Genomic DNA, 25,442 nt, shown 5'->3' with positions numbered 1-25,442 from the left:
GGCATGAGAGAATGGTTAGAATTGTAGTAAGCCTCAATATAACCATGTCGGCCATTTTACTTCATTATGTTGAAATTTCATTGTATTGAAATTCGACGTTTTATGTAAATAAGTACAGTTGCCAACCAATTTTTCTTACATGGAAAGGGCCCTAAAATTTTTAAATTTACCAGGCAATGATAAAAATCAAATTTCCAGAAGAAAAAATTTCATTTTGTTGAATTTGAAAGTCAACAACCTAATATATGGTTTCATGCCATGTCAACAATATTTTCACATCAACGGTTAAACCCACAAAGGCGTCCACCGTAGCTGATAGGGTCACCCACAGTGGGGCAACGCTATCGTGAAGAACACAAGCAGAGTGAACACGTTGTATGCGTCTCACTTCAATGAATCTCTGAAACACCACCTCCAGCACTAAATGTATGGGAAGACAGTGCTGTTAGATTCGGACCATTTCTCAGCATCAGTCAAGTTCTCCGAGCACGAACCCTCGAGGACGTTTTCCAATTACGGTGCGCAGGTGCACGTCGATCGTGTTACCAGACCTGCGAGACAGGCTGGTTAGCCTGCTCTCAACCAGCCTGCTCTCGTGTGTCGCGCGGGGAGTTTTGCCTCTACTCCCTGGGGGACGCTTCATGAAAGTGTACATGGAGGACACACATTTCGAGGTAGTTGACCTTAGTCCTGAGAAAAGCTGCTTTGCAGCTCTGGAAGCTCGTTCCAGGATGACCAGTCAAGGAGGCAGCCCTGGACGGATGCAGCCATCGGTACAGGTGTCGTCATTTTCACCCAGGGAATGTCCCCATCGGGCAAAAATGACACCTGTACGGGCTTGACGATTGGCTGAAAGTGACGTGACCCCAACGGACTGAAGGGGTTATAAGCCAGCGAACCATCGGAAAGGGAGAGACATTCAGAGATGTGCTTCTTGCCGCAGGTCATAGCGTTCGATTTGCTGCCGGCAGACTATGACTGTTTACTGCTGGTATTTTACTTGTTTCTAAGTCCTGTACATAATGTAAATAAACCTTCCGTTCTCAAATCCCACCTCAGCGTTGGCCAACTCCCGCACTCAATGGCAAGATCTAACAGTGCACATGAAGACATCTAGGCTTTGCACCACCACAAACTACCTCCAAGATAGGGCACTGCGTATGTGCTTAGCCGGGCTGGGTCAGGAGACATGTGCACACCTGCTCTCGACTTCACCTTACCCCTAGCACGCACTTGATCACTGCATGCGTCAAGCCACCATCATTTTTGGCTCACCCTCGCATGCTTTTCCTCACACCTGCAGCAAACGCCCTGAGGGGATCTTATCACACTTTGTGCAGAGGGTGACAAGGTCTTGTTGCTACACTGCTCCGCTTCGGCAGCCGCTCTCTGTCGCAAGGCGCATGATTTGGGAGGTGCATTCACAAGCAGCGATGGGTAATTCAACCATTAGATCCTCTGCACCTGTGGCAGTTATTGGCTTTGTATTCCTTTGCGGCGGCAGTGAAATTTTGCTATACTGAAATCGTGTACAAACACCCTTCATTGTATTGAGGTTCAAAATACATGAAGTTCTATCGACAAGAAGTTACATAAAGTTAAATACTGCTTCGTTATATAGAGAATTTTTTTATATTGAAGTTCATTACATTAAGGCTTAACTGTATAACGTAGTAAAGGCACTGCTGCATACCATTCTGTGCCTTATACAGTAGTAGAAACTCGTTAATGCATTCCTATCTAGAATGATTTCCCAGCACCAACATTCGCGATCGAGAGCACTAACAATTACCCAATACAGTTATGCAAATTTCCTACCAGCTGATACATTCCCAGAAAGTGAAATTTTTTAAACACCAATGTTCAGCAGATCACGAAACTGCAATTGTATGGTATGTTTTTTGGACTCTAGATTCCATGCAAACAAGAAAAGGTGCAACCATACACGGCGAGGGCGATTAAGAGCCATAGGCACCTGCCGCAGCATCTTCCCCACAGTATTTGCCCACTCCTGTCACATGAAAATACCAGTTCACTCTCGGTTTATTGTTTCGGTATGAGTAAATCTTGCAGGACATCATATTCATTGCAGTTGCTGTCTGTTCAAAAAACTGCAGCCACGGCATCGAGGAAGCCTATGACCCTCAAGGAAAAGCTTCACATACCAGCAGCCATCGACCAGAACCCAAAGAGAGAGCACATAAACATTGCCAGTGAGCTTGGATTACTGGCATAAACAGTCAACACGATCACGTTGAAGTGCAGGGAAATCGAAGCGAATGCCTTAGTGTTTGGCACCGCAACAAAGCAAGTCCATGGAGACAGGCATGGGGAATTTGAAGCACTGCTCAAGTGATTCAAACAAGTGAAGGCTTCAGACGTAACACTGATGGTAGCATTCTCCGGAAAAAGCTTTAAAAATTGCCAATGTTTTGGGAATAGATGACTTCACCACATCAAATGGTTGGATTGGCTGTTTTCGGACAAGACACGGCATCATCTATCAACAAGGTAAGTGGAGAGGCAGTGAACACAAATCAAGTTGGTGTTGAGAACTGGCCCCTGCATTATCAATGCTTATGAGCCACGTGATGTGTACAGTATGGATGAGCTTGGCCTTTTCTTCAGGGTCGAGCTTTGCAAGTTGTTAAGCATGAAGGGGGAGTGCTGTCACGGTATAAGATCACCAAAAATCGCATTACTGTACTACTTTGCTGCAACGAAGATGGCAGTAACATGATGAAGCTGTGGTTGATCGGAAAGGTGAAGAACCCAACATGTTTGTGGAACATTCCTCATTTGCCTTGTGTTTACAAGCATAATGCACAGGCATGGATGATGTGTGACATCTTCAAATAGTTTCTTCAATATCTTGATAACAACTGGGGCGCAAAGGCCGCAGAGATGTTTTGCTCACCAACAACTGCGCTCATCTGAAAGACAAGCTGTTCCTCCGCAATCTTTGCATTCTGTTCACACTATCAAACACAAGCCAATTGCAACCGCTGGACGCAGGTGTTATAAAAAGATCACGAGCCATTCCACTCTGCGAAGGTGGATGACCAGCAAAGCTGTTTAGCACACAACACAGAGGTGACGCAGAATTTTGAACAACGGTATGAACTCATTTACCATGTCTTTTGTATACATTCACATGGACGATGGGACTGCTGCACCGAGGAGCCGGAGGAAACTAGACACGTGTGGCGTTTCAAAGGCACCGCCACCACGGTAGAGCGGAAGGAAAGGAAAGTAGATGCGCAAGCGCTTGGAACGCCAACAAAGAGAAGGCTGTGCGAACGTAGACATGACTGATGCGGGTCAAAGTGTAGTATCTGTTCTGATCAGCTTAATATCGGATACGGGTTCTATTTGGACCCAAGATATTTAACTTTTTTTTTTTTGCAAGTTGACAGAGTGCTTGAAGACTGCTTCACCTTTGTTGCGGGTTGGCCCTTTATTGCACTATCTCCGGGACTGGCCCACGGGTTTTTGCACACAAAGAAGAAGAATGCCCGGAACCCTAGCAGCTTCGCTGTAAAACAATTAATCCCATGTACAGGAAGTGCACTGTGCGTTGCTTTTTTGCTCACATATCCCGGGGGGAAGAGCCTGGGAAGCTCTCACCACTGGATGCACTGTACAATCTAAACGATTCATGGGGAACCCAATGTGTGAAAAAGTAAATAATTGCTTTAAAACATGTGGTTTTCGGTGTCAGCCAATGATTTGTAGCCAAGCGTTTGCGACGCCCCTCCGGCATGTGCTTTCGAAGATGACATTGAAGCGGAGTAAGGATGCACTGGCTCCGTAGGCTCGTTCGCAGTTTTCGTTGTGGTGGATGACAATGTCCTGACGTCGGAGCCCCAAAGCATGGCAGAGATTGTAGCACAGATTAGAGATGATCAAGTACAAACAATGACGAAGATGATGGCAGGTGCCCGCCCGCTACTTTTGCTGAGGCCCTTGCCAGACTAAATGCACTGCGCAGCCTCTTTTGTGGAAAGGACAATGCAAATGCAGAAGGTGGTTTACAGAAGGTCGAAAAGGAACTCCTCCATTCAAAAGGTCAGGCACTATGCCAACAAATGATTACAGACATGCTCATCAGGAAATAAATGCTCTCGCATCTCCTACCTTCTTGCTTTCTTGTCTCATTCACAGCAGCAGCACAGCAGCTCACCACGTGCCATTCGCGGACCACTGGACAACAGCAGTTTTGCTTGCAAATGGGCTAGATTTCTCTGCCATATAGAGGATGATGGGACCGGGACATATTTCTTGCACCAGGCATGCAACACTGTGGCTAATCAGCGACAGAGGAGCGGTCACTATGTTTGCGCTCTGGCGCCGTCAGCAGCTGCACTGCTATTGATCACTCGACTGCAATGTTGTCACTAGGGCTTTTCCGGTTAACTTGGGAGCTGTTGCTGACGCCGCTTTAGAAGGACCCGCCGGTGCTCACAAGTACAAGTCGCAATGTTTTGTTATTGTTGTTGCCACTTTACTCTCTCCTAGCAATAATTTCACACTTGGGAAAAAAATATGTTGACATATTCGCGGTGCCATTGGCTGCAATGCAAGCACAGCCAAGCAGGTTCACCGTGCGCCAGCGGTAGCCCTGCACTGCAGCTGAGCTCGACAGGTATCAGAACTCTTGTTTATACTAAATGTTTGACATAAAAATTATGTTGGGCATTATAAATAAAATAACATAACATAAATAAAACAACAAACTACGCCCTGCCTGCTGCACCTAAGTATCGAAGGCACTAAACGTTTGACAGTGGACATAGCTTCTTACAAAATGTACAATTTGCGCATCACTTTATCTAGCGGAGACTATTTTTGCCCAAAAAAGAAGCTGCAGCCGATGGTGGAGATGGAGCTGACCATCCTGGCAATGAGCTTGCAGTGACGCTATGTGGGCCTGTCAGTCGGTGTACCGGCATGTTCTGTATCAAGTTCAATTGCGATAATATTGTTGCCACATGCCGTATACTATATGTGCAAGTGAAAGTGCGTGAAGGTGTGCCGACAATGGTGGCTCAATCTCGCACGCACAAGGGAGAAAAGAAGTAGTGCGCTGTCTTCCTTCATCATATGGAAGGTTCCAGGTGGGGGGTGGGGGGGAGGTACTTCGATGAGTTCTCCTTCGGTGGTAGCTGCATATTGCCACGACAAACTTGGTGACATTCAAGTTGCGCGCCCTTTGCATTGGGCACTGTGCACGCCGTACAGTGGTGTTGTTCAGCAACAACAGGAAGCGATCTTCGTGGCACGGGCAGCCAGTTGGACCCGGCTCGCATGCGGCACGCGCACGAGGTGTCACGCGAGAAGAAGAGGAAGACGGTTCGAGCCCAGTTTGAGAACGCGACTGCCGCGGATTCCTGCACGACCGCAGTGACTTTTACTTGTGGGCACAAGTTCGCCTTTAATAAATATCCTTGTTTTACTAACATCGTTACATTTCTGGTGGAGGTGCTGGGTATGAGTCGAAGCCCCACGAACGAAAGTCAGCGTAGCCCCGACAACCCGCGAGTCCATCCCGTGGAACTGACACCTGTACACCAGCGGACCAGCCGCCGTCTTCGAGGTGACTCGCCCGAATTCGGCCCTCTTCTCTTCTTGCCAAGAGAAACTCCCACAACGGACGCCGCCACAATGACTACCCAGGTAACACCGGCACAGCTAGTCGTAAGCCAACCTCGCAAGCCGCCAACATTCCATGGTGACTCGTTCGAAGACGTGGAAGATTGGTTGGAACTGTTCGAGAGAGTGGCGAGCTTTAATGAATGGAATGAGAGACAGAAGCTCCGTAACGTATATTTCGCGTTGGAAGACTTCGCAAAAACGTGGTATGAAAACCACGAACCCTCTTTGACCTCTTGGGAGGAATTTCGACGACAACTGCTAGCAACGTACGCCAGCACGGATCGTAAAGAAAAGGCTGAAATCGCACTTCAAGCCAGGAACCAGCTCACAAACGAGAACGTGGCGATGTACATCGAGGACATGTCCCGCCTGTTCAAGCGTGCTGATCCCACCATGAGTGAAGATAAGAAGCTGCGCCATCTCATGCGTGGGGTAAAGCAGGAACTCTTCGCAGTTCTCGTCCGCAACCCACCGCGCACGGTTGCCGAGTTCAGATGTGAAGCAACGACCATCGAAAAGACGCTGGAACAGCGGGCTCGGCAATACAACCGTGAGGCAAGCTGCGCACCTGTCCATGTCTTCCCTGGAGGCCTGCCAAACGACCTGGAAGCCCTGCGGGAGCTTGTCCGGTCAGTGATCAGGGAAGAGCTCAACAAGTTGCAGATACCTCAGGCTCCAGCTGCACTATCTATCGTCGACGTTGTCCGGGACGAACTCAGGAACGTCATACGGGATCCAGAGCGTGAGCCACAGCCGACGCGGCGCACCCCAACGTACGCCGACGTACTCAGGCAACCCGCGGTACACAGTAGTGGAGCAGATGCGACGACCGTTCCCTACCCGTCGACAGTACGCAGTGCACCTCGTCTACTGGAACCACCGGCTGCCTATCAGCCTTCAGCACGTAGTGCACCTCGTTTTGTGGAACAAAGGCCCCGGAAAAGTGACGTCTGGCGTGACCACGAGCGCAGGCCTCTGTGTTTCCACTGCGGAGAAGCGGGTCACCTGTATAGGTTCTGCCCGTACCGTCAAGTTGGGTTAAGGGGTTTTCCCTTAAGCGCACCATGCCCCCGAAACGGTGAACGGCCAGCGGAGATCGAAGAATACCTGTCGACGCGCCAAAGCCCCGTTACTCCTCGCCAACGTCAACCACGATCACCGTCGCCCATGCGCTACCGATCGCCTAGCCCACGCGCGTCTCCAAGATTGCCTAGGCGTCGTTCACCAAGCCCACACCAGGAAAACTGAAGCAAGCGACCTGTGGAGGTGAGGCCGCTGATAACCAGAGTTACGAAGATCCTCCAACGCGATTCCAGTGCGGTGACGAGATAATTCCAGTCTACAGGTGCAGGAACGAAACGATTACGTCAGATTTACGGTTGATAATAGACGGATGCGAGCTGAATGCCTTAGTCGACACCGGCGCTGATTATTCGGTAGTAAGCTTCAAGATGGCGAAGCACCTTAAAAAAGTTGTGACGAAGTGGACTGGTCCGCAGATACGCACGGCAGGCGGCCATCTTATTACGCCCCTTGGCCGATGCACCGCAAGACTTACGATAAAAGGCTTTACTTACGTTTCTGACTTTATTGTACTGCCAGAATGTTCACGGGAACTTATATTGGGAATGGATTTTCTACAAGCTAACGGCGCCATAATTAACCTATGTAGGTCCAGTGTATCTTTCTCGACAAAACAAGCTATACCTGTGGAAGAATCGGAGGAGCGACGTCTCGCTGCACTGCGCGTCGTTGACGATGACGTAACTGTGCCGCCACGCTGCAGTATAATGGTTCTTGTGGAGAATGAAAGATTTTCCGACCGCGAAGGCATAGCGGATGGAAACATAGAGCTCCTTTTCAACAAAGGTATTTGCATGGCTCGGGGCCTTGTTCACTTAAGCGATGGCTGTGCAAATGTCGCACTTACAAATTTCGGTAATGAATTCCAACACATCGCACAAGGAACAGCCTATTTCCACGAGTTCTGTGAAGCGACCGAATTATGCAGCCTAACTATGTCAACTGCCCTGCCAGGAACCTGCAGTGTCGAGAGATCAATTACCGTCAACCTGAGACTCCCTGAAGCCCAAAAGAAACAGATATATGCCCTGGTAAAGGATTTTTCTGACTGCTTCTCCACGTCCTCGAAGGTACGGCGCACGTCTGTTGCGAAGCACAGAATCATAACAGAGGACGCCACAAGACCGGTATGCCAGCACCCGTATCGAGTGTCACCAAAAGAAAGGGAGATCATCAAGAAGCAAGTAGAGGAGATGCTTTCAGATGACGTTATTCAGCCTTCCAGCAGTCCATGGGCGTCTCCGGTAGTGCTGGTTAAGAAAAAAGACAACACACTTCGATTCTGCGTCGACTACCGTAAACTGAACAGCGTAACCAAGCGGGATGTGTACCCCCTTCCGCGTATCGACGATACCTTAGATCGGCTCCGATGTGCAAAGTTTTTCTCCTCCCTGGATCTCAAGAGTGGATATTGGCAAATAGAGGTGGATGAACGGGACTGTGAAAAGACAGCATTCGTGACCCCTGATGGCCTCTACGAATTTAAAGCACTTCCATTTGGCCTCTGTTCCGCACCCGCAATGTTCCAGCGAATGATGGACTCTGTGCTTGCAGGATTGAAATGGCAGTCATGCTTAGTGTATTTGGATGATGTGGTCGTATTTTCCACCACATTTGACCAACATCTAGAGCGCCTGCGACTAGTATTAGAAGCTATTCGCGCAGCAGACTTGACAATTAAGCAGCCGGCAAAATGTCAATTCGGCTTCGATGAACTTCGGTTTCTCGGACACGTCATCAGTGCTGAAGGCGTCCGACCAGATCCCGAAAAGACAGCAGCTGTTGCGAGGTTCCCGACACCCACAGACAAAAAGTCAGTGCGACGTTTCTTGGGTTTATGCGCATACTACAGAAGATTTGTGGAAAACTTTTCAAACATTGCTGAGCCCCTTACAATACTGACAAGAGATGATCAACCTTTCATGTGGAAAAGCGAACAACAAGACGCCTTTGACAAGTTAAGGAAACGCCTGCAAGCTTCTCCAATCCTTGCCCATTTTGATGAGACAGCCGACACTGAAGTTCATACCGATGCGAGTAACGTCGGCCTCGGTGCCATACTAGTGCAGTGGAATAACGGCCAGGAGAAAGTAATTGCTTATGCCAGCCGTAAGCTCTCGAAAGCAGAGGCAAACTACTCCGCAACCGAGAAAGAGTGCCTTGCAGTCATTTGGGCAATATGTAAATTTCGGCCCTACCTCTATGGTAGACCATTCAGAGCAGTCAGCGATCACCATTCGCTTTGCTGACAGGCGAATCTCAAGGATCCATCCGGACGACTAGCAAGATGGAGCCTTAGGCTTCAAGAGTATGACATTACTGTCGTATACCGATCCGGGAGGAAACACAGCGATGCCGACTGCTTGTCACGTGCACCCGTCGAGACAACTGTGTCAGAAGAAGAGGATTTCCCATTCCTTGGCATTGTTGACGCGTCACAAATTGCTCAACAACAACGAGATGACCCGGTTTTGCTTCCACTTATACAGCGCCTGGAGGGACTGGACGTTCAACTGCCGCGTATTTTCTCTAGGGGGCTATCCTCGTTCTGTCTGCGAGCAAGTGTCCTCTACAAGAGAAACTTCGAGAACAGCGAGACAAAGTTTTTACTTGTCGTACCCACATCTATGCGAGAATAAGTTTTGCATGCATGTCACGATGAGCCGACGTCTGGACACATGGGCGTGAGCCGTACAGTCACTAGGATTCGTCTGAAATACTACTGGCCCAAGTTATTAGCCTCAGTGCAGCACTACGTCAAGACTTGTCGCGAGTGTCAAAGGCGCAAGACTCCATCCGTAAAACCGGCCGGCCTCCTCCAGCCAATAGAGCCACCAAAAGCCCCATTCCAACAAGTCGGTATGGACCTCCTTGGACCCTTCCCAACATCATCTTTAGGCAAGAAGTGGATAGTTGTGGCCACGGACTATCTGACCCGTTACGCAGAAACTGATTCCCTGTACAATGCAACGGCTGTCGAAGTTGCAAAATTCTTTGTCCACAATATCGTGCTCAGGCATGGCGCTCCCGCAGTTGTTATTACCGATCATGGAACAGCCTTTACTGCGGACCTAATGAAATGCTTGTTGCAAATGACACATACTGATCATAGGAAAACTACGGCGTACCACCCTCAGACAAACGGTTTAACTGAACGCCTTAACAGAACACTGACCGACATGCTTTCGATGTATGTCGACGTTGAACATAGGCTGTGGGACGAAATTTTGCCATACATCACCTTCGCATATAATACGGCCGTTCAGGAAACAACACGAGTCACCCCGTTTGAACTTGTATTCGGCCGAGCAGTAACCACAACTTTGGATGCTATGTTGCCGTTAGATGAAGAAAACCATAACTCATCTGACCTAGATGATTTCTTGCAACGAGCCGAGGAGGCACGACAGATGGCAAGGTACCGAATACGCCGCCAACAACGCATCGACTCCAGTCGGTACAACCAGCGCCGTAGTGAAGCTCATTACCAGCCCGGTGACAAGGTGTGGGTATGGACCCCAGTGCGACGCCGTGGACTATCTGAAAAGCTTCTGTGCCGATACTTCGGCCCTTACGAAATACTTCGTCGTATAAGCGACGTCACTTACGAAGTGAAATCCGCTGGACACGAGAGCCCAAGACGGCGCAACTCCACGGAAGTTGTGCATGTTGTCCGCATGGAACCCTACCAGGAGAGGTCATGAACAACAACAACAACAACAAAAAAAAAAGTGAGAGCCCACAGGAACCCCTACTTCCTCTCACGCATCGGGCCGATGCGGCAAGGAGGGGGATAATGCCACGACAAACTTGGTGACATTCAAGTTGCGCGCCCTTTGCATTGGGCACTGTGCACGCCGTACAGTGGTGTTGTTCAGCAACAACAGGAAGCGATCTTCGTGGCACGGGCAGCCAGTTGGACCCGGCTCGCATGCGGCACGCCCACGAGGTGTCACGCGAGAAGAAGAGGAAGACGGTTCGAGCCCAGTTTGAGAACGCGACTGCCGCAGATTCCTGCACGACCGCAGTGACTTTTACTTGTGGGCACAAGTTCGCCTTTAATAAATATCCTTGTTTTACTAACATCGTTACAATATGGTGCGGCCACGCGAGCCTTACCTTGAAAGCGATCTGCTATGGGAGCAGAGTAGGCAGAGTGCTGATAGCTTCGTGTGCACTGTGTTCTCACCACTTAGTTTGCGGTGAAGCAAGAGGCAGCACAAAGGTCAATTCACTTGCTTCCTCACTCCAGTATATTGACAAGTGTGCGTGGTCATCAAGTGAGATGTGTTCATGTTTGCTTGTATCCGCATGACACCATGCTTGTTAATTTAGTTAGCAAATGTTCATAACTTTATCCGGCCGATAACACTACAGTTTAACCTCGATATAACCAACTATTTAACTTTTCATAACCTCTTGTGCATAAAACACCCTGTATTTAGAACCTCAATATAACAAAGTATGTTTGTATGCGATTTCAATATAACGAAATTTCACTGCTGCTGCAAAGGAATGCCGAGACAATGGAAACTTCCGCGGATGCAGATGGTCAAATGATTGAACTGCAAGTGGCTGCTTGCTAGCAAACCTCTCAAATCACCCACTGTGCGACAGGAGAGACTGCCTAAATAGAGCCACATCGTGTTCCGTATAAAGTCCAAGTGTGATAAGATCGTCCCGCGCCCCGTGCACTGTTTGCTTTTGGTGCAAGTGAAAGTGTGAGAGGGTGACACAAGAAAGATGGTGGCTTCATGGGTGGAGCCTTCCCGCGCAAGCAAAGGCAAAGAGGGGGAGAGAGCCATGGTAACACGATCAAGCGCGTGCTAGGGGGAAGGGTGGGGGTGCGGAGTGGGGGGTAAGTTGGCGAGTGTCTTGGCCGTGGCTGCATATGGCTGTAAGCACGGCTGAGAGCGTACACAGCCGCGCACCCTACGTTAGAGGTAATCTGCCGTGTGTGCAAAGAGTGGGCGTGATGAGAGGGAGTGGCACCTTGATAGCTGTCTTGCCACGCATTTAGTATTGGAGGTTGTGCAATTTCGAGTTTTGGTGACTCATTGGAGCGAGTGGCAGACAAAGCATTCGCTCCCCACTGCCAGCGTCGTCCCAGTGCAGGTGATGCTATCAGCTAGGGAGCGGAGTACACGCGAAACCGGGGCTGGCTTCGCTTAATTCATACGGCCGATATGAAGATATCGTCGACGTACGTGGCATGAAACAGTATCATTCTTCGCAGATGTCCTAATTTATCAAAACGAATTGTTTTCTCATTCAAGTTTGCTTTTTTCGATTGCCCAATAATTCAGAAAATTCTGCAGCCCCTTTCCACGTAAAAAAAAATGGATCGGCGACTGTACTCATTTGCATAAAAGGTCACATTTCAATACAACAAAATTTCGATATAACGAATCAAATTGCTGATTTTACCCACTTCGTGTCTTACTTCGTATAGCCGTCTAATAATTTGCTATCGCAATCGATGCTTAGTCTTTTGGGCAAAACTGCACTTTTTTTTAGTGGCTTCAAATCACGTTTTCCCTGATAGCATGTTTCCTCTCTTTTCTTTTCTCTTTCGAAATGTATGAACGAGATTCTACTGTAGTTCAAAGTGCCTAATCTGTATAGATAAGATATACGTATGCATAAATAGTGGCACCAATGAATTCATGAGAGCTTTTCCGTGCCAATCATCACAGTGGCTTGATTTAAGTTCACTACAAGAACAGCCATGAAGGTAAAGACTTGTCATATTGTAGCACTCCTAAATGAAGCACACTAAACAAACTGGTTTATTGTGGGCGAACTTGTGCCCAGAAACTCAATATTAAGCATTCACACAATTTAAAAGAAGAGTTAACAGGAGCCTATTCCAAAGTTAAAAAGCCGAACGCACTTTTCACGCGCACCGAAGACCAGGAGCCATGCCGTGGCTTCTCACTGGACGGGAGACTCGGGCGCTGCCCTGTGCGCGTGCACGGTAGACACGCGCTGTATTGCCATGCGTGAGGTGTTGCTGGCGCTCTTCTGATGGCGATGCGATGAGTAATGCCTAGGGGCTTTAGCGCTGAGGCGCTTGGAAGGGTACCTCACGAGAGTGCTCGTAACTGGCATCTGGAGAGCTCTCTGTGGCATTAGTTCCCCTCCGAAAATGCATCGTCCCGATGCATATGAAACAAATTGATCTATAGATGTGTTTTCATCGCCTGTCGTAGTAAGGCTTCATGTGGACTACGTGTACGACCTCCGCATGGTTGTGCCGCTTTGATCACTCTTGTTTATAAGAGATGACTTCGTAATTCAGGTCACCTACTCGGCGAATAACTTCGTAAGGTCTAAAGTATCGGCGAAGGAGTTTTTCACATAGTCCACGACGACGCACTGGTGTCCATACCCACACTTTGGCGCCGGAGTGGTACTCGGGTGTTTAGGCATTTCGCCCCCACCAGAATGCGGCCACCATGGCCGGGATTCGATCCCGCAACCTCGTGCTCAGCAGCCCAACACCATAGCCACTGAGCAACCACGGCAGGTGCCTGGGTGGTACTGAACTTCTCTGCGGCACAGGTTGTAGTAGCTTGCGTCCCTACGTTGTTGCTGGTGTATACGGAACCGTGCCAACTGCCAGGCTTCTTCAGCTCGTTGTAGGAAGTCGTCGACGCCGTACGGGTTGCTGTTGTCATCATCTGCTGGCAACATGGCATCCAGTGTGGTTGTTACTGTGCGGCCATAGACCAGTTGAAATGAAGTGACCCGAGTTGTCTCCTGTACTGCCATATTATAGGCGAATGTGGCGTAAGGCAAGATTGCGTCCCATGTCTTATGTTCGAGGTCGACACACATGGACAGCATATCGGCCAGGGTTCAGTTTAGACCTTCTGTCAGGCCGTTTGTTTGGGGATGGTATGCAGTGCTTTTTCTGTGACTGGTGTGAGTCATCTTCATCAAACACTGCATCAAATCAGCTGTGAAGGCCACTCCTCGATCAGTAATCACGACCATTGGTGCACCATGTCGCAGTACTATGCTACAAACGAAGAAATTTGCAACTTCAACTGCCGTTCCTCGCTCAAGGCAGCCAGTTTCAGCATATCGTGTTAAATAGTCCGTCGCTACTACAATCCATCTCTTCCATGACGATGATGTTGGGAACGGGCCAAAAAGATCCATTCCAACTTGTTGAAATGGAGTCTTCGGTGGGTCTACAGGTTGGAAAAGGTCGTCCGGTTTCACGGGTGGTGTTTTGTGCCTTTGACATTTGCGACATGTCTTCACGTAATGCTGCACCGACGCTAACCATGAAGGCCAGAAGTATCTCAGACGAATTCTGGCGAACGTCCGGCTGACACCTAAGTTACCCAACGATGGCTCATCATGGCAAGCTTCTAAAATTTCCAGTCGCATGGCTGGCGGTACGACGAGCAAGAATTTTTCCTGGTTGCGTTCAAAGTTTCTCTTGTATAGCACATTATCTCGGAGGCAAAATGACAATAAACCTCTCATAAACATACGTGGGATTTGGACGTCGTATCCTTCGAGGTGCTTGATGAGTGGGAGCAATTCTGTGTCGGCCCGTTGACGCTCGGGGATTTCCGAAGCTGTCATCGCTGTAAGAAACGGGAAATCTTCTTCTGAAGGAGTAGACTCCACTGGTGAGCGGGACAAGCAGTCAGCATTGTTATGTTTTCGTCCAGACCTGTATAAAACAGTAATGTCGTATTCTTGGAGCCTGAGAATCCACCTCGCAAGTCGTCCAGATGGGTCCTTTAAGTTTGTCAGCCAGCAAAGAGAATAGTGATCGCTGACTGCACGGAACGACCTGCCACAGAAGTATGGTCGGAACTTGCTGATGGCCCATATGACAGCCAAACACTCCTTTTCTGTCACAGAGTCATTTGTTTCAGCTTTCAAGAGAGTGCGGCTAGCATACGCTATGTCTTTCTCTTTCCCATTTTGCCACTGAACTAAAACTGCGACAAGACCGAGATTGCTTGCATCTGTGTGGACTTCTGTGTCCGCTGGCTCGTCGAAGTGGGCGAGGATCGGTGGGGCTTGCAATCGTTCCTTTAATTCATTGAATTAATTCTTGTTCAGTATGCCACATGAAGGGTACGTCTTCTTTAGTAAGTTTCGTTAGAGGTTCGGCAATTTTTGAGCAGTTTTCTACAAATCGTCTGTAGTAAGCACATAGTCCCAAAAATTGCTGCATTGCCTTCTTGTTTGTCGGCTTTGGAAATTGCGCAACGGCAGCAGTCTTGTTAGGATACGGACCAACACCTTGCGCGCTAATTACGTGACCCAGGAAACGAAGTTCTTGGAATCCAAACTGGCACTTTTCCGGTTTAATGTTTAGGCCTGCCGAGCGGATGGCTTGCAGCATTAAACGCAGCCTCTGTACATGCTGGTCGAATGTTGCGGAAAATACCACCATGTCGTCTAGGTAAACTAAGCATGATTGCCATTTGAGACCCGAGAGGACACTGTCCATCATGCGCTGGAATGTCGCCGGCACACAGCAGAGGCCAAATGGAAGCGCTTTGAACTCATACAGGCCGTCTGGGGTTACGAAGGCAGTTTTTTCACAGTCTCATCTACTTCAATTTGCCAACACCCGCTCTTGAGATCTAATGAAGAGAAAAATTTTGCATGTCGTAGGCGATCCAACGTGTCATCAATGCGGGGAAGGGAGTATACATCACACTTGGTCACACTGTTCAATTTCCGGTAATCAACACAGAATCTCAATGCATTGTCCTTTTTTCTCACAAGGACTACGGGCGACGCCCACGGGCTGTTTGATGGCTGAATGACATCGTCCTCGAGCATCTCTTGCACCTTACTCTTTATGACCTCTCTAACAACGCGTGACACTTGCTACGGATGTTGGTAACTGGCCTGGTCGCTTCGTCTGTTATTATACGGTGTTTAACAATTGGTGTGCGCCGTACCTTTGACGAGGTGGAGAAACATTCTGCGAATTCATTTATAAGGTTCTCCATCATTTTTTTCTGGGCTTGCAACAGGATTTGGTTGATCGCAACTGATGTCACGGTGTCATGTGTAGTTTGGACAAAAGGCGGCCTTGACGCTAAGCTATATACATCTGTGACTGCAGTAGCGCTGTGCAGGAAGGCGATGGCTGTGTTCTTTGCGACGTGCTAAAATTCACTTCCGAAGTTCGTCAGCAATACATCAGCACACCCATCACGTAGTTGAACAATTCCTCGTGCTACGCAAATACCTTTTTTCAACAGTAGCTCGACAGTGGCGTCCGCTATACCTTCCGACTCATTGAATACTTTGTTTCTTACACGAACCAGCATGCTGCATCGTGGTGGCATGGTTATGTCATCGTCGGTAACCCACAAGGCAACGTGTTCTAGCTCCTCCAACTCTTGCATGTCTATAGCCTGCTTCGTAGAAAATGACACACTAGAATTCTGCAGGTTGATTATGGCACCATTTGTTAGAAGAAAGTCTATTTTGAGCATTACATCCTTCGAACATTCTGGTAGCACGAGAAAATCAGCTACGTAAGAAAAACCTCGAATTCCGATTCTTGCTGCACATCTACCCAGGGGCGTAATAAGGTGCCCACCAGCCGTACGTATCTGGGGTCCACTCCACGGCATCAAAATTTTTTTCAGTTCCTTGGCAAGTACACATCTTACGATGGAATAATCAGCACCTCTGTCAACTAATGCACTCAATTCATGACCATCTGTCGTAATGCACAAGTCTGAAGAAATTCTCTGTTCACTTATCTTATTCGTCCGCTTCTGTTCGTTGCGGCTGCTCGGTAAACTTGATGGACGATCTTGTCTTTTTCGAACGTCAGCGGCCTCGCCCCCACAGGTCGCTCGTTTCAGTTTTCCTGACGTGAGCTCAGTGAATGACGCCTTGGTGAAATCGAGGATGGCCGTGGACTCGGTGATCGGTAGCGTGTAGACGCTGGTGATCGGGACTGGTGTTGGTATCTAGCAGCCGGGTCCTGTTGTCTGGTCAAGTAGTCCTGAATTTCGATGGGTCTTTCGCCATTATGGGGACAAGGTGCATTTATTGTAAAGCCACGAAGACCTGCTCTGCGATACGGGCACATTCTGTAAAGGTGTCCAGCTTCTCTGCAGTGGAAACAGAGTGGCGTCCGGTCGGGTGCATGCCACACGTCGCTTTTTCGTGGCCTCAGCTCTGCTAGAAGGGGTCCACTGCGCAGAGTCGGCTGGCGGGTGCTGGGGGTCACGAATGGAGCACTATGCCCGGTCAGTTGGCATAACACATCAGCGTATGTCGGCACGCGACGTACCAGTGGTGGTTGTTCATGATGCACAGACGGTTCTTCGAGTCCTGGCTGCAGAATGGCGTGGCGAACTTCATCTCGAATGGCAGCGGCGAGAGTTGAAACTGTCGGCGTGGCTTCCGGTAGCTGCAGCTTTCGAAGCTCCTTCTTTACGATTGATCGCACCAGTTCTCTTAGTGCTTCGGTGTTACTGCCTGGGCCTGTTGACAGGAGATCGGCTGGTGCGCTGGTGACATCACGATTGTAGTGATGGGCATGCTGCTGCAGCGCCTTCTCTATGGTAGTCGCTTCGGTGCGAAACTCAGCAACACTGTGTGGTGGGTTGTGGACGAGTCCTGCAAACAGCTCCTGCTTAATGCCCCGCATCAGATGGCGTAATTTCTTCTCTTCGGTCATGTTTGGATCCGCGCGCTTGAAGAGACGGGACATGTTCTCGATATACATGCTGACACTCTCGTTAGTGCGCTGGTTTCTGGCTTGTAGAGCATGCTCTGCCTTCTCTCGCCGATCGGTGCTGGCATACATGGCAAGCAACTGTCGGTGAAATTTTTCCCATGAAGATAGCGCTGTTTCATGATTGACGTACCACGTCCTCGCTGACTCTTCTAACGTAAAGTAGACGTTGCGAAGCTTCCATGCCTCGTCGCAGCCATTGAAATCTGCCACTCGCTCGAAGTGCTCTAACCAGACTCCCACATCTTCGAACGTATCGCAGTGGAAGGACTCGGGCGTGCGTGGTGGGTACACGATGAGCTGGGGCAATGCGACTGGGCTGATCATGGTTGCACCGTCGCTGGTAACTGTTGCCTGCACTGCTGCAGCAACAGGAAGTGGTCCGAACTGAGGCGGGTCTTTTCGGATGCGGCGGCTTGTGCGCTGGTGTACTGGAGTCAGTCCCCTAGGTTCCAATCGCTGAGGGTCGGGTCTCTGTTCTGTTACAAACTGGGGACTTCCAATCATACCTCGCACCTCCACCAGAAATGTAGCACTCTTCAATGAAGCGCACTAAATAAACTGGTTTATTGTGGGTGAACTTGTGCCCATAACTCAATATTAAGCATTCACACAATTTAAAGGAAGAGTTAACTGGAGCCTATTCCACAGTCAACCACGTCTCCATGCCAAACGCACTTTTCACGCGCCCCGAAGGTCAGGCGCCACACCGTGGCTTCTCATTGGACGGGAGACATGCGCTGTATCGCCATGCGTGAGGCGTTGCTGGTGCTCTTCTAATGGCGATGCAACGAGTAATGCCTAGGGGCTTTAGCAATGAGGCGCTTGGAAGGGTACCTCACGAGAGTGCTTGTAACTGGCATCTGGAGAGCTCTCTGTGGCAATATTGCATGCGTGTTCTTATTCTCCTAAATTTTTTTTCTTGTCTTAATCACAACTGTTGTATCAGAGCCTTTACACGCTACACTGGTCATCTCCACTAAGTCGCGTGTCGCCGTAAGGCAACTTTTTCAGATGCATTTTTTGGCTGAGCTGCCAAGGATCATCCCATCACTGCCATCACATGCTGTGTCAAGCAATATAAAATAAATATTAAACTGGCCTGGTGGAGGTCCAGGCAGGCCACATCTAGGCACACAAGGCAACGTTCCAGGAGCTCAAACTGGCCCATGCTGGCCAGCTGGTCAACTAAGTCCTTGGCAAGGGCAGGGCTCGGGCTGTGCAGCTCACCCTCCAGCACATGAACTGGAAGGCTGTCCAGGAACTTCCCCTTGAGCTCTATTGACAGCAACGTGTACAGCTTATCCAACAGATCCGGTACGTGCTCCCTGCAAATCAAACATTTCCTTCATCCCGGACATTTTTTTTTTTTTTTTTTTTTTTTTTTTTATGGGGTTTTACGTGCCAAAACCACTTTCTGATTATGAGGCACGCCGTAGTGGAGGACTCCGGAAATTTAGACCACCTGGGGTTCTTTAACGTGCACCTAAATCTAAGTACACGGGTGTTTTCGCATTTCGCCCCCATCGAAATGCGGCCGCCGCGGCCGGGATTCGATCCCGCGACCTCGTGCTCAGCAGCCTAACACCATAGCCACTGAGCAACCACGGCGGGTCATCCCGGACATTTAGGCAGAGCTGACCCCGCCATAACTTAGCACCGCCAACTCTCCAAGTAGCATAGTTAATTAAGGTTGTGACGTGTCGATAGCCGCGAGCAGGTACATTATGGACAACCTTGCACACTCATTTATCAAAGTGACAGTTCTATACCTGATTCTTTCACTTACAAACTTGGGATTTCGTGCACACTTTGACATGCGCTCACGTCAACACACTGTTAGATACCTGTTAGATACAATGTTAGTTTTCTGTTACATACCTACAAAGTGGGTCAAGTCTGCCTATAATGCTAAAGAGAAATGTATGACCAATGGTTGGATCGAATCCTTGTCTTCCAGCATAGTAGCCCAATTCTCTAACTATTAGGCCACGATCGCACGCACGCTTTTATCGTGCCAAATCACTTTTTTAAGCATCTGACATGTGCATCATTGCCAGTTTTTCACATTCTTCCCTTGTGAAATGTAGTGCTACGAGACTGTGTGCACCACCCGGCTTTGTGGACCGAGCAATCGAAGCGCATTAAAATAAATGAAGCCACACAAAAACAACAAGAAGCTAAGAAAGAATGGGGAAAATTTATTGACTGTCAGAATTATAGACAAGCATTGTGACAAAATCTTGGTATTCTTAAAAAGGTAAAAGGAAGAAAAGACCACCAGCCGCTAGACCCTCCTCAGTCCCCACCAGCATTCCAGGCGTTCTTTTCTTCCAGCAAAACATCTACTGTCAATTCTGATGGCCCATCAGTATCTCTGATACGACACAGGAGCAACAATAAAGACCATATAACCCATGTTCTTGTTCTTGTATAATCTACACCTACAAGTAATGGGGCGAGCTCCACCACTAGAAAATCTGGCGCTGCCGCCGCCGTGATGTGGTATGAGAGATCACGTGGACACAGTGGCCGTGCTGGCTGCTTCGGAGATGCCGAACTTTAAAGTCCCATCTGCGCTGTGGTTCTGATCAAGTTGGGAGGTTTCCTGGCTTCGTGTGTCTGCTGGACAACACTTGAAAGCATAATAATAGGCAGTGGCTGCCTTTGAAGGCACCCAACTGCGGTGCTGCAGTGGCGGACACATGCGACAAAGCCCGGAGTCGGGCTTCACATGTGCCCACAGGACAAGAAGCTGCATAAAGCTTGGATCGCGAAACTTAGAACTAGCAAGCAGCCATCAGCTACAAATATAGTGTGCAGCAAGCACTTCTGCGAGGAAGATTTCTCATACGGTGCCGCGACTGCAATATTCGGCGAGTAGCAGAAAGCACGCACTGAGACGCTCGCCCGCGCATGCTGCCCAGCTAATGTCATGAAGCGTTGGTCTATGAACGTGTTGATGTTAGATACTGGCAAGTTCACTGGAATGGAAAGGGGACAGGAAAAAGCAAATTCAAAAAAGGCATGGAATATGGTCATGCTTGTGTTAGCACCAAACAATGAATGTACTTGATTAAGCAAAAAAAAAAAAAAAGCAGGAAATTGCTTGCTGAGAATACTAAAAAACATACGGTGCAATGCAACTTGAGAAATAATGATATTGAAATGCTTAATAATTTATAAGAAAAGAAAAAAAAGAAACGATTAAATCGTCCCGATAGTATATCAAAAGTCGCCGTAGGCGTCGAAGTCCCTAATTATGACATTATTTTTTAACAGCTCTGATAGGGTCCACAACACAATGCTTGCTTGTGTACGGTGAAATGCTCATATGCTGCGGTTCACAGCACAGTGCGAAAACGTGCTCGCAGTGAAAGCGAAACATTGTGCGCGGACATGCATGCAGACACACGGTGGGTCTCTGCGAACCCATGCGATCGCGGCATTGAGGCTTCATTCTGTTATGCTCCATTTCGTTACACAGAGAGCCCACTACAAGAACATATTTCACATAATTTGCTCTTAGCGACTGTCTACCTTTCACACAAGGAACCAGTTTGGGGACCGTGCAGCGACTGCGCGCAGTGGACGTTCACTGTACGTATTTGGTAAAGATATAGCACCTGTAAACCATTCTGTGCTTTCTGTTTGCCCAAGATTATTATTTTGACAGTAAACACTTCTGTCGTTTCAAGAGTACTTATAAAAATGTCCAGGAGGGCTCCCGCGTGGTGTTTTTATTGAGCACCAACAGCCAAACCTATGAGGCGGACGCCACATTATCCCTCATACTAGGCAAGCGAGGCACTTCCGGCAGATGGCGACTCTTATGTCCTCGCCGCCAATAATATCCCAGAAAAATCTGCACATATAACCAGCAGAAATAACTGAACACAACGATGCTCAAATTTCTATAAGAACAGTCTCGTACATGTGCGACTCTCCCATCTTGTGGCTTCGGCCAGTTGTTCTGTTCCCCACCTCTTTGGCGATGAAATAATCTGCTGTGCTGTAAAGGACTGCCACCGAGTGCTCCTCTCGTAAGCCGAGTTCTGGTTCACCGGTGCCACATGCACTATTCCCCAACTGCTAACAGAACGAAAATGCAAAATGGCGATCTGACAAGAGGAGGACAATGGGCAACAATGAAAAAGGGAGAGGGAGCATCATGGCAGCGCACATGCGCTGCATTGATGCTGCATCACAAGGCAAAGTTTAGATAGAATCCGCACCCTGACTTGACCATTAAATTTGTTATTCCCATTAAGTTTTTCGATGACCACATATACTGAAATTATGCACCACGCTCAGTAAAACTCCTACTTCCCTATAACTCTGCACACTCGAAACTTGTAAAGAATGCAGTAGAGTCTGCTGCATTTTGCAAAAAATTATGGGGTTTTACGTGCCAAAACCACTTTATGATTATGAGGCACGCCGTAGTGGAGGACTCCAGAAATTTTGATTACCTGGGGTTCTTTAACGTGCACCTAAATCTAAGTACACGGGCGTTTTCGCATTTCGCCTCCATCGAAATGCGGCCGCCGTGGCTGGGATTCGATCCCGCGACCTCGTGCTCAGCAGCCTGACACCATAGCCACTGAGCAACTACGGTGGGTTGCATTTAGCAATGCTGTTTCTAAGTCATGCCACCACACAAGGTAGACTTGAGCTTCAAAACTCGAATAACAAGACTAATCAACGTGGGCTTTCCAGTACTGCTAATAAGAGATCTAGTGGCCATGCTTCTGAAAACTCTTTGCAAGAGTACGCAAGGTGGACGAAACACCTACAACAGTTCAAGAACGAACGTCGTCCCCTATGTACATGGCATCTCCCACAGTATTAATAAAGTTGCACAGCGGGTAGGAGTTCAAGTAGTGTTCTCAGGCCCAAACAAGTTAGGTTGCTTGTGCAGACGTGTGAACTTCTAAGGACCTAGGAAGGATGTGTGCATCATCAAGCACATGAAGCTGCACGTGAAGTGTATTGTCAGTGTTGCGTAAATTCCACTCTCCTGCGGAAAGACGTACATCAGCCAAAGTGGATGCTGCCTCAACATTCACTTTAGCAACACTAACAACCTTTGGCAAAAGCAAGGAAATAACTTGGCATTAAAGTGCGCCAAGTGTGCTTGCGCACCACACTTTCGCACGTGCAAGGTCATCAGGAGATACCGAAAAGTATATGCGTGCCTGATAGCCAAAGCCTATGCAATTCACAAAGGAGGTGCTGAATGTGTTATCACATCTTCAATCACTTTAAACAAAAAAGAAATTGCATTCTTGGAAGATGTGCCCTAGATTCCCTTTTGAGGGGGTTACCACGTTTTTAAACCTTTTTTATGACTCGCCTTTTCTGCGATCTTTAATCTTCATGTCCATATCATTGACGATAGGTGCGTGTATGTATGGGGGGAGGCTATGCTTTGTTAGTCAGCACCTATGTTCTATACTTTCTGTCAGTCCTTGTCTTTGTTTCCTACTTCAAAAGCATGAAATATGAACTAGCCCAACGATGAGCAAAACGAGAACAAGGTACAAATGGGAGCCAACATTTCGACAAGTGAACTTGTCATTTTCAAGGCGAGATATGCTTTCCTCGGCACAGTATATCGAGGTAAGGTTCTTCTAAAGGGGAGAGGGGGTAAGGCGGGTGGGTGCGGCAACAACTGAAGGTGTGTTAGCGGCGAGGGTGTAGAATTGAGAATAAAGGAGTGCTGTGCACAAGGCTGGTGAGACGGCCATGTGTCAGCCAGTGTGTCAATGGCCGTGTGCACACCAACTCTCTATTACCTGCTTCGCTGGTGGTCGTGGGCTATCGTGTCTCTGAAAGAGATAATAAAAGGAGCAGCAGAAAGCGGTGCTTGTGAAAAAAAATCACTGAAATAGAAAAAAATATATACATAAAAGAAAAAAAAAGGAAAAAGGGAGGGAAAAAAGCACTAAGAAACCAAACTAAGTACCTTTCTTTCCTCTTTTTTTTTTTTTTTTTTTCTGCACCCTTGCCGAACACATAAAGTGAGTGCCACTCATTACCTGGGCAGTGGCTGCATGTGCCTGGTCACTTTACAGGGACCACCACCTCCACCAGACCACCTGTTGCATTATGGCTGCATGCTGCGTACTAGGCCGTTCAAGCCCTCTGTCATTTGCTACTCATGCTGCAGACAAGGGCACATGAAATCCTCCTTCCCAGCAAAGGACGACACCTTGGAAGCTACACCATCTCCGTCATTCCAATGCATAGTCAACGAATAACGGCGCAAAATGACGAGACGAGAAGGTGACACACATTTTCTCATTATTCTGCTATGTTATTCATTCATGATAAATCAAAACCAACTAGCCCACCAACAAGCCTTAACAGCATTCCAATCAATGCAGCCTTCATCAAACCAACGACCATGACATTACTTACCCTTTGTGCCCCACCAAGAAAGCCCCACCACTAAGAAAGCTCGCCACGATCGACGATCAGCTGAGAGCATCAAGCATCAAAAGAAGTGCCTACTTCGAACCACTATGCTGTTTTGGCATCGCTGTATAAAGAGCCTCTCCTTCCCATTCAGATGCAACCACGTACACAGCGGCAGTTAAAACGGCTCGTTTGAGTCCTCGGCCTTCACCACCACTGTCACAGGACGCCTCAACTGTTGTAGTGCGTGAAGAATCGAGGATTGATTTCTGTCTTTCCAATCTTCAAAAGGAAATCTAGCGTCTAGAAGAACGCCACAGAGATTTGCCGCCGATGTAAGCATTTCGAACTGCTGCTGCCATTGCCAACGCTTAACCCGACCTACCCACGAAACCAAGCACCTGCACTGGCTCTTGTTGCAACGCCTGTTTCTCGAACCTCGACCAGCATTCCTATTGGGTAGCGTGGCGTTGTTGGCGGGTTGCAGGCGTCCCGTAGACCATAGTAACAATAAAAGTGAAACAGCGCTAGACGATAGGACCAGAAAGAGGAGAATACAAACACGGCGCGTGACTAGGCAGGGACGAGGCGATTTTTAGTGCGAAACTTGCACTGTTTATTCAAAGGTTGGTGAAAGATAAGAAGAGAATGAATGAATTGGAAAAGTACATTGCGGGGCCCCTTAAATAGGCCCACTAAAATTGTAGGCGGGATCTTGCTCACGTCAACGTCATGAAACAGGCACTGAGTCTGGTTGTGGATGGGCGGATGATCCCTTCTCCCAGGTAACGTTCGCACGTCCTTGTCTCCACTGGCGGCAACCTGCGGGTCGGGGATCGTAGGCGGCCGATCCTTTCTTCTAGGCAACGTTGGTTCGCAGAAAGGTCCCCCCCCCTAGAGTCGGACAGTTTGCAGAAAGGGTTCTCCCCTAGAGTCGTACACACAAAGGGGCCTGTCATCACTTCGAGGCACCTGCCAGACTGGCAACCACTCAAGACAACCCTAGCAAATTAGGAATCCATCCTCCGTTTCGGTTGGGCAGGGTCTTTCGAGCATCCTTATTGCCTAGGGTGTTACACGCCAACCGTAACACTCAGCTATCCTCACAGGAGCTCTTATGCTTTGTTGCACAGCAATTGCAGCAGCTTACTTCGGTCTTAGTAGCTAACCTACGGTTATAATGGCTCGGCTGTTCACAATGTCGCCGAAAGGCATACTGCAGTGGAACTGTCTTGGCATCTCTGGGAAGGTCTGAGAGCTTCATCCGCATATTCAATGTGGAAAGCTATCAGTTTGGGCATTACTGCTTCAAGAAACCAACACCCTCCTTTTGTGACTTAAGTTCAGTTTCGGTTTTGCTTTTGCTTCGTCCCCCCAAGAAGAGGCGTTGTTTCAGCTGTATATATATTTGTGTACTTTCGAATAAAGTGTTGGTTGCAGTCGAAGTATCATACTGTTCAGATTCTCTTCAATTATAACAATGGCGAGGAGGTGAACTGAAGGCTACGGCACGTTTACGTCGTTCCCAGGCTTTCCT

The 25,442-nt window shown here is 48.4% G+C and overlaps 1 protein-coding gene and 1 non-coding gene across 7 annotated transcripts in view; one reads left to right on the top strand and one right to left on the bottom strand.

The window, feature by feature from the left end:
• Nucleotides 1–25,442, bottom strand: part of Vps8 (vacuolar protein sorting 8) — a 972,138-nt gene that overhangs the window by 514,200 nt on the left and 432,496 nt on the right. For all 6 annotated transcript variants that reach the window (XR_008608392.2, XM_055061192.2, XM_055061196.2 and 3 more), the window contains exon 17: nt 18,588–18,813. Coding sequence is in view for 5 of the 6 variants with exons in the window: in XM_055061192.2 (XP_054917167.2) it covers nt 18,588–18,813 (226 nt within the window). In the remaining variant the exon portion in view is untranslated. The remainder of the gene's footprint in view (nt 1–18,587; nt 18,814–25,442) is intronic.
• Nucleotides 3,308–3,491, top strand: LOC126546364 (U2 spliceosomal RNA). The gene has a single exon (XR_007602577.2). It is a non-coding gene; the product is annotated as a U2 spliceosomal RNA (small nuclear RNA).

Source organism: Dermacentor andersoni, chromosome 1, assembly GCF_023375885.2.
Source record: "Dermacentor andersoni chromosome 1, qqDerAnde1_hic_scaffold, whole genome shotgun sequence".
Lineage (NCBI taxonomy): Eukaryota > Metazoa > Arthropoda > Arachnida > Ixodida > Ixodidae > Dermacentor > Dermacentor andersoni.
This window is presented reverse-complemented; position numbering and strand designations above follow the sequence as displayed.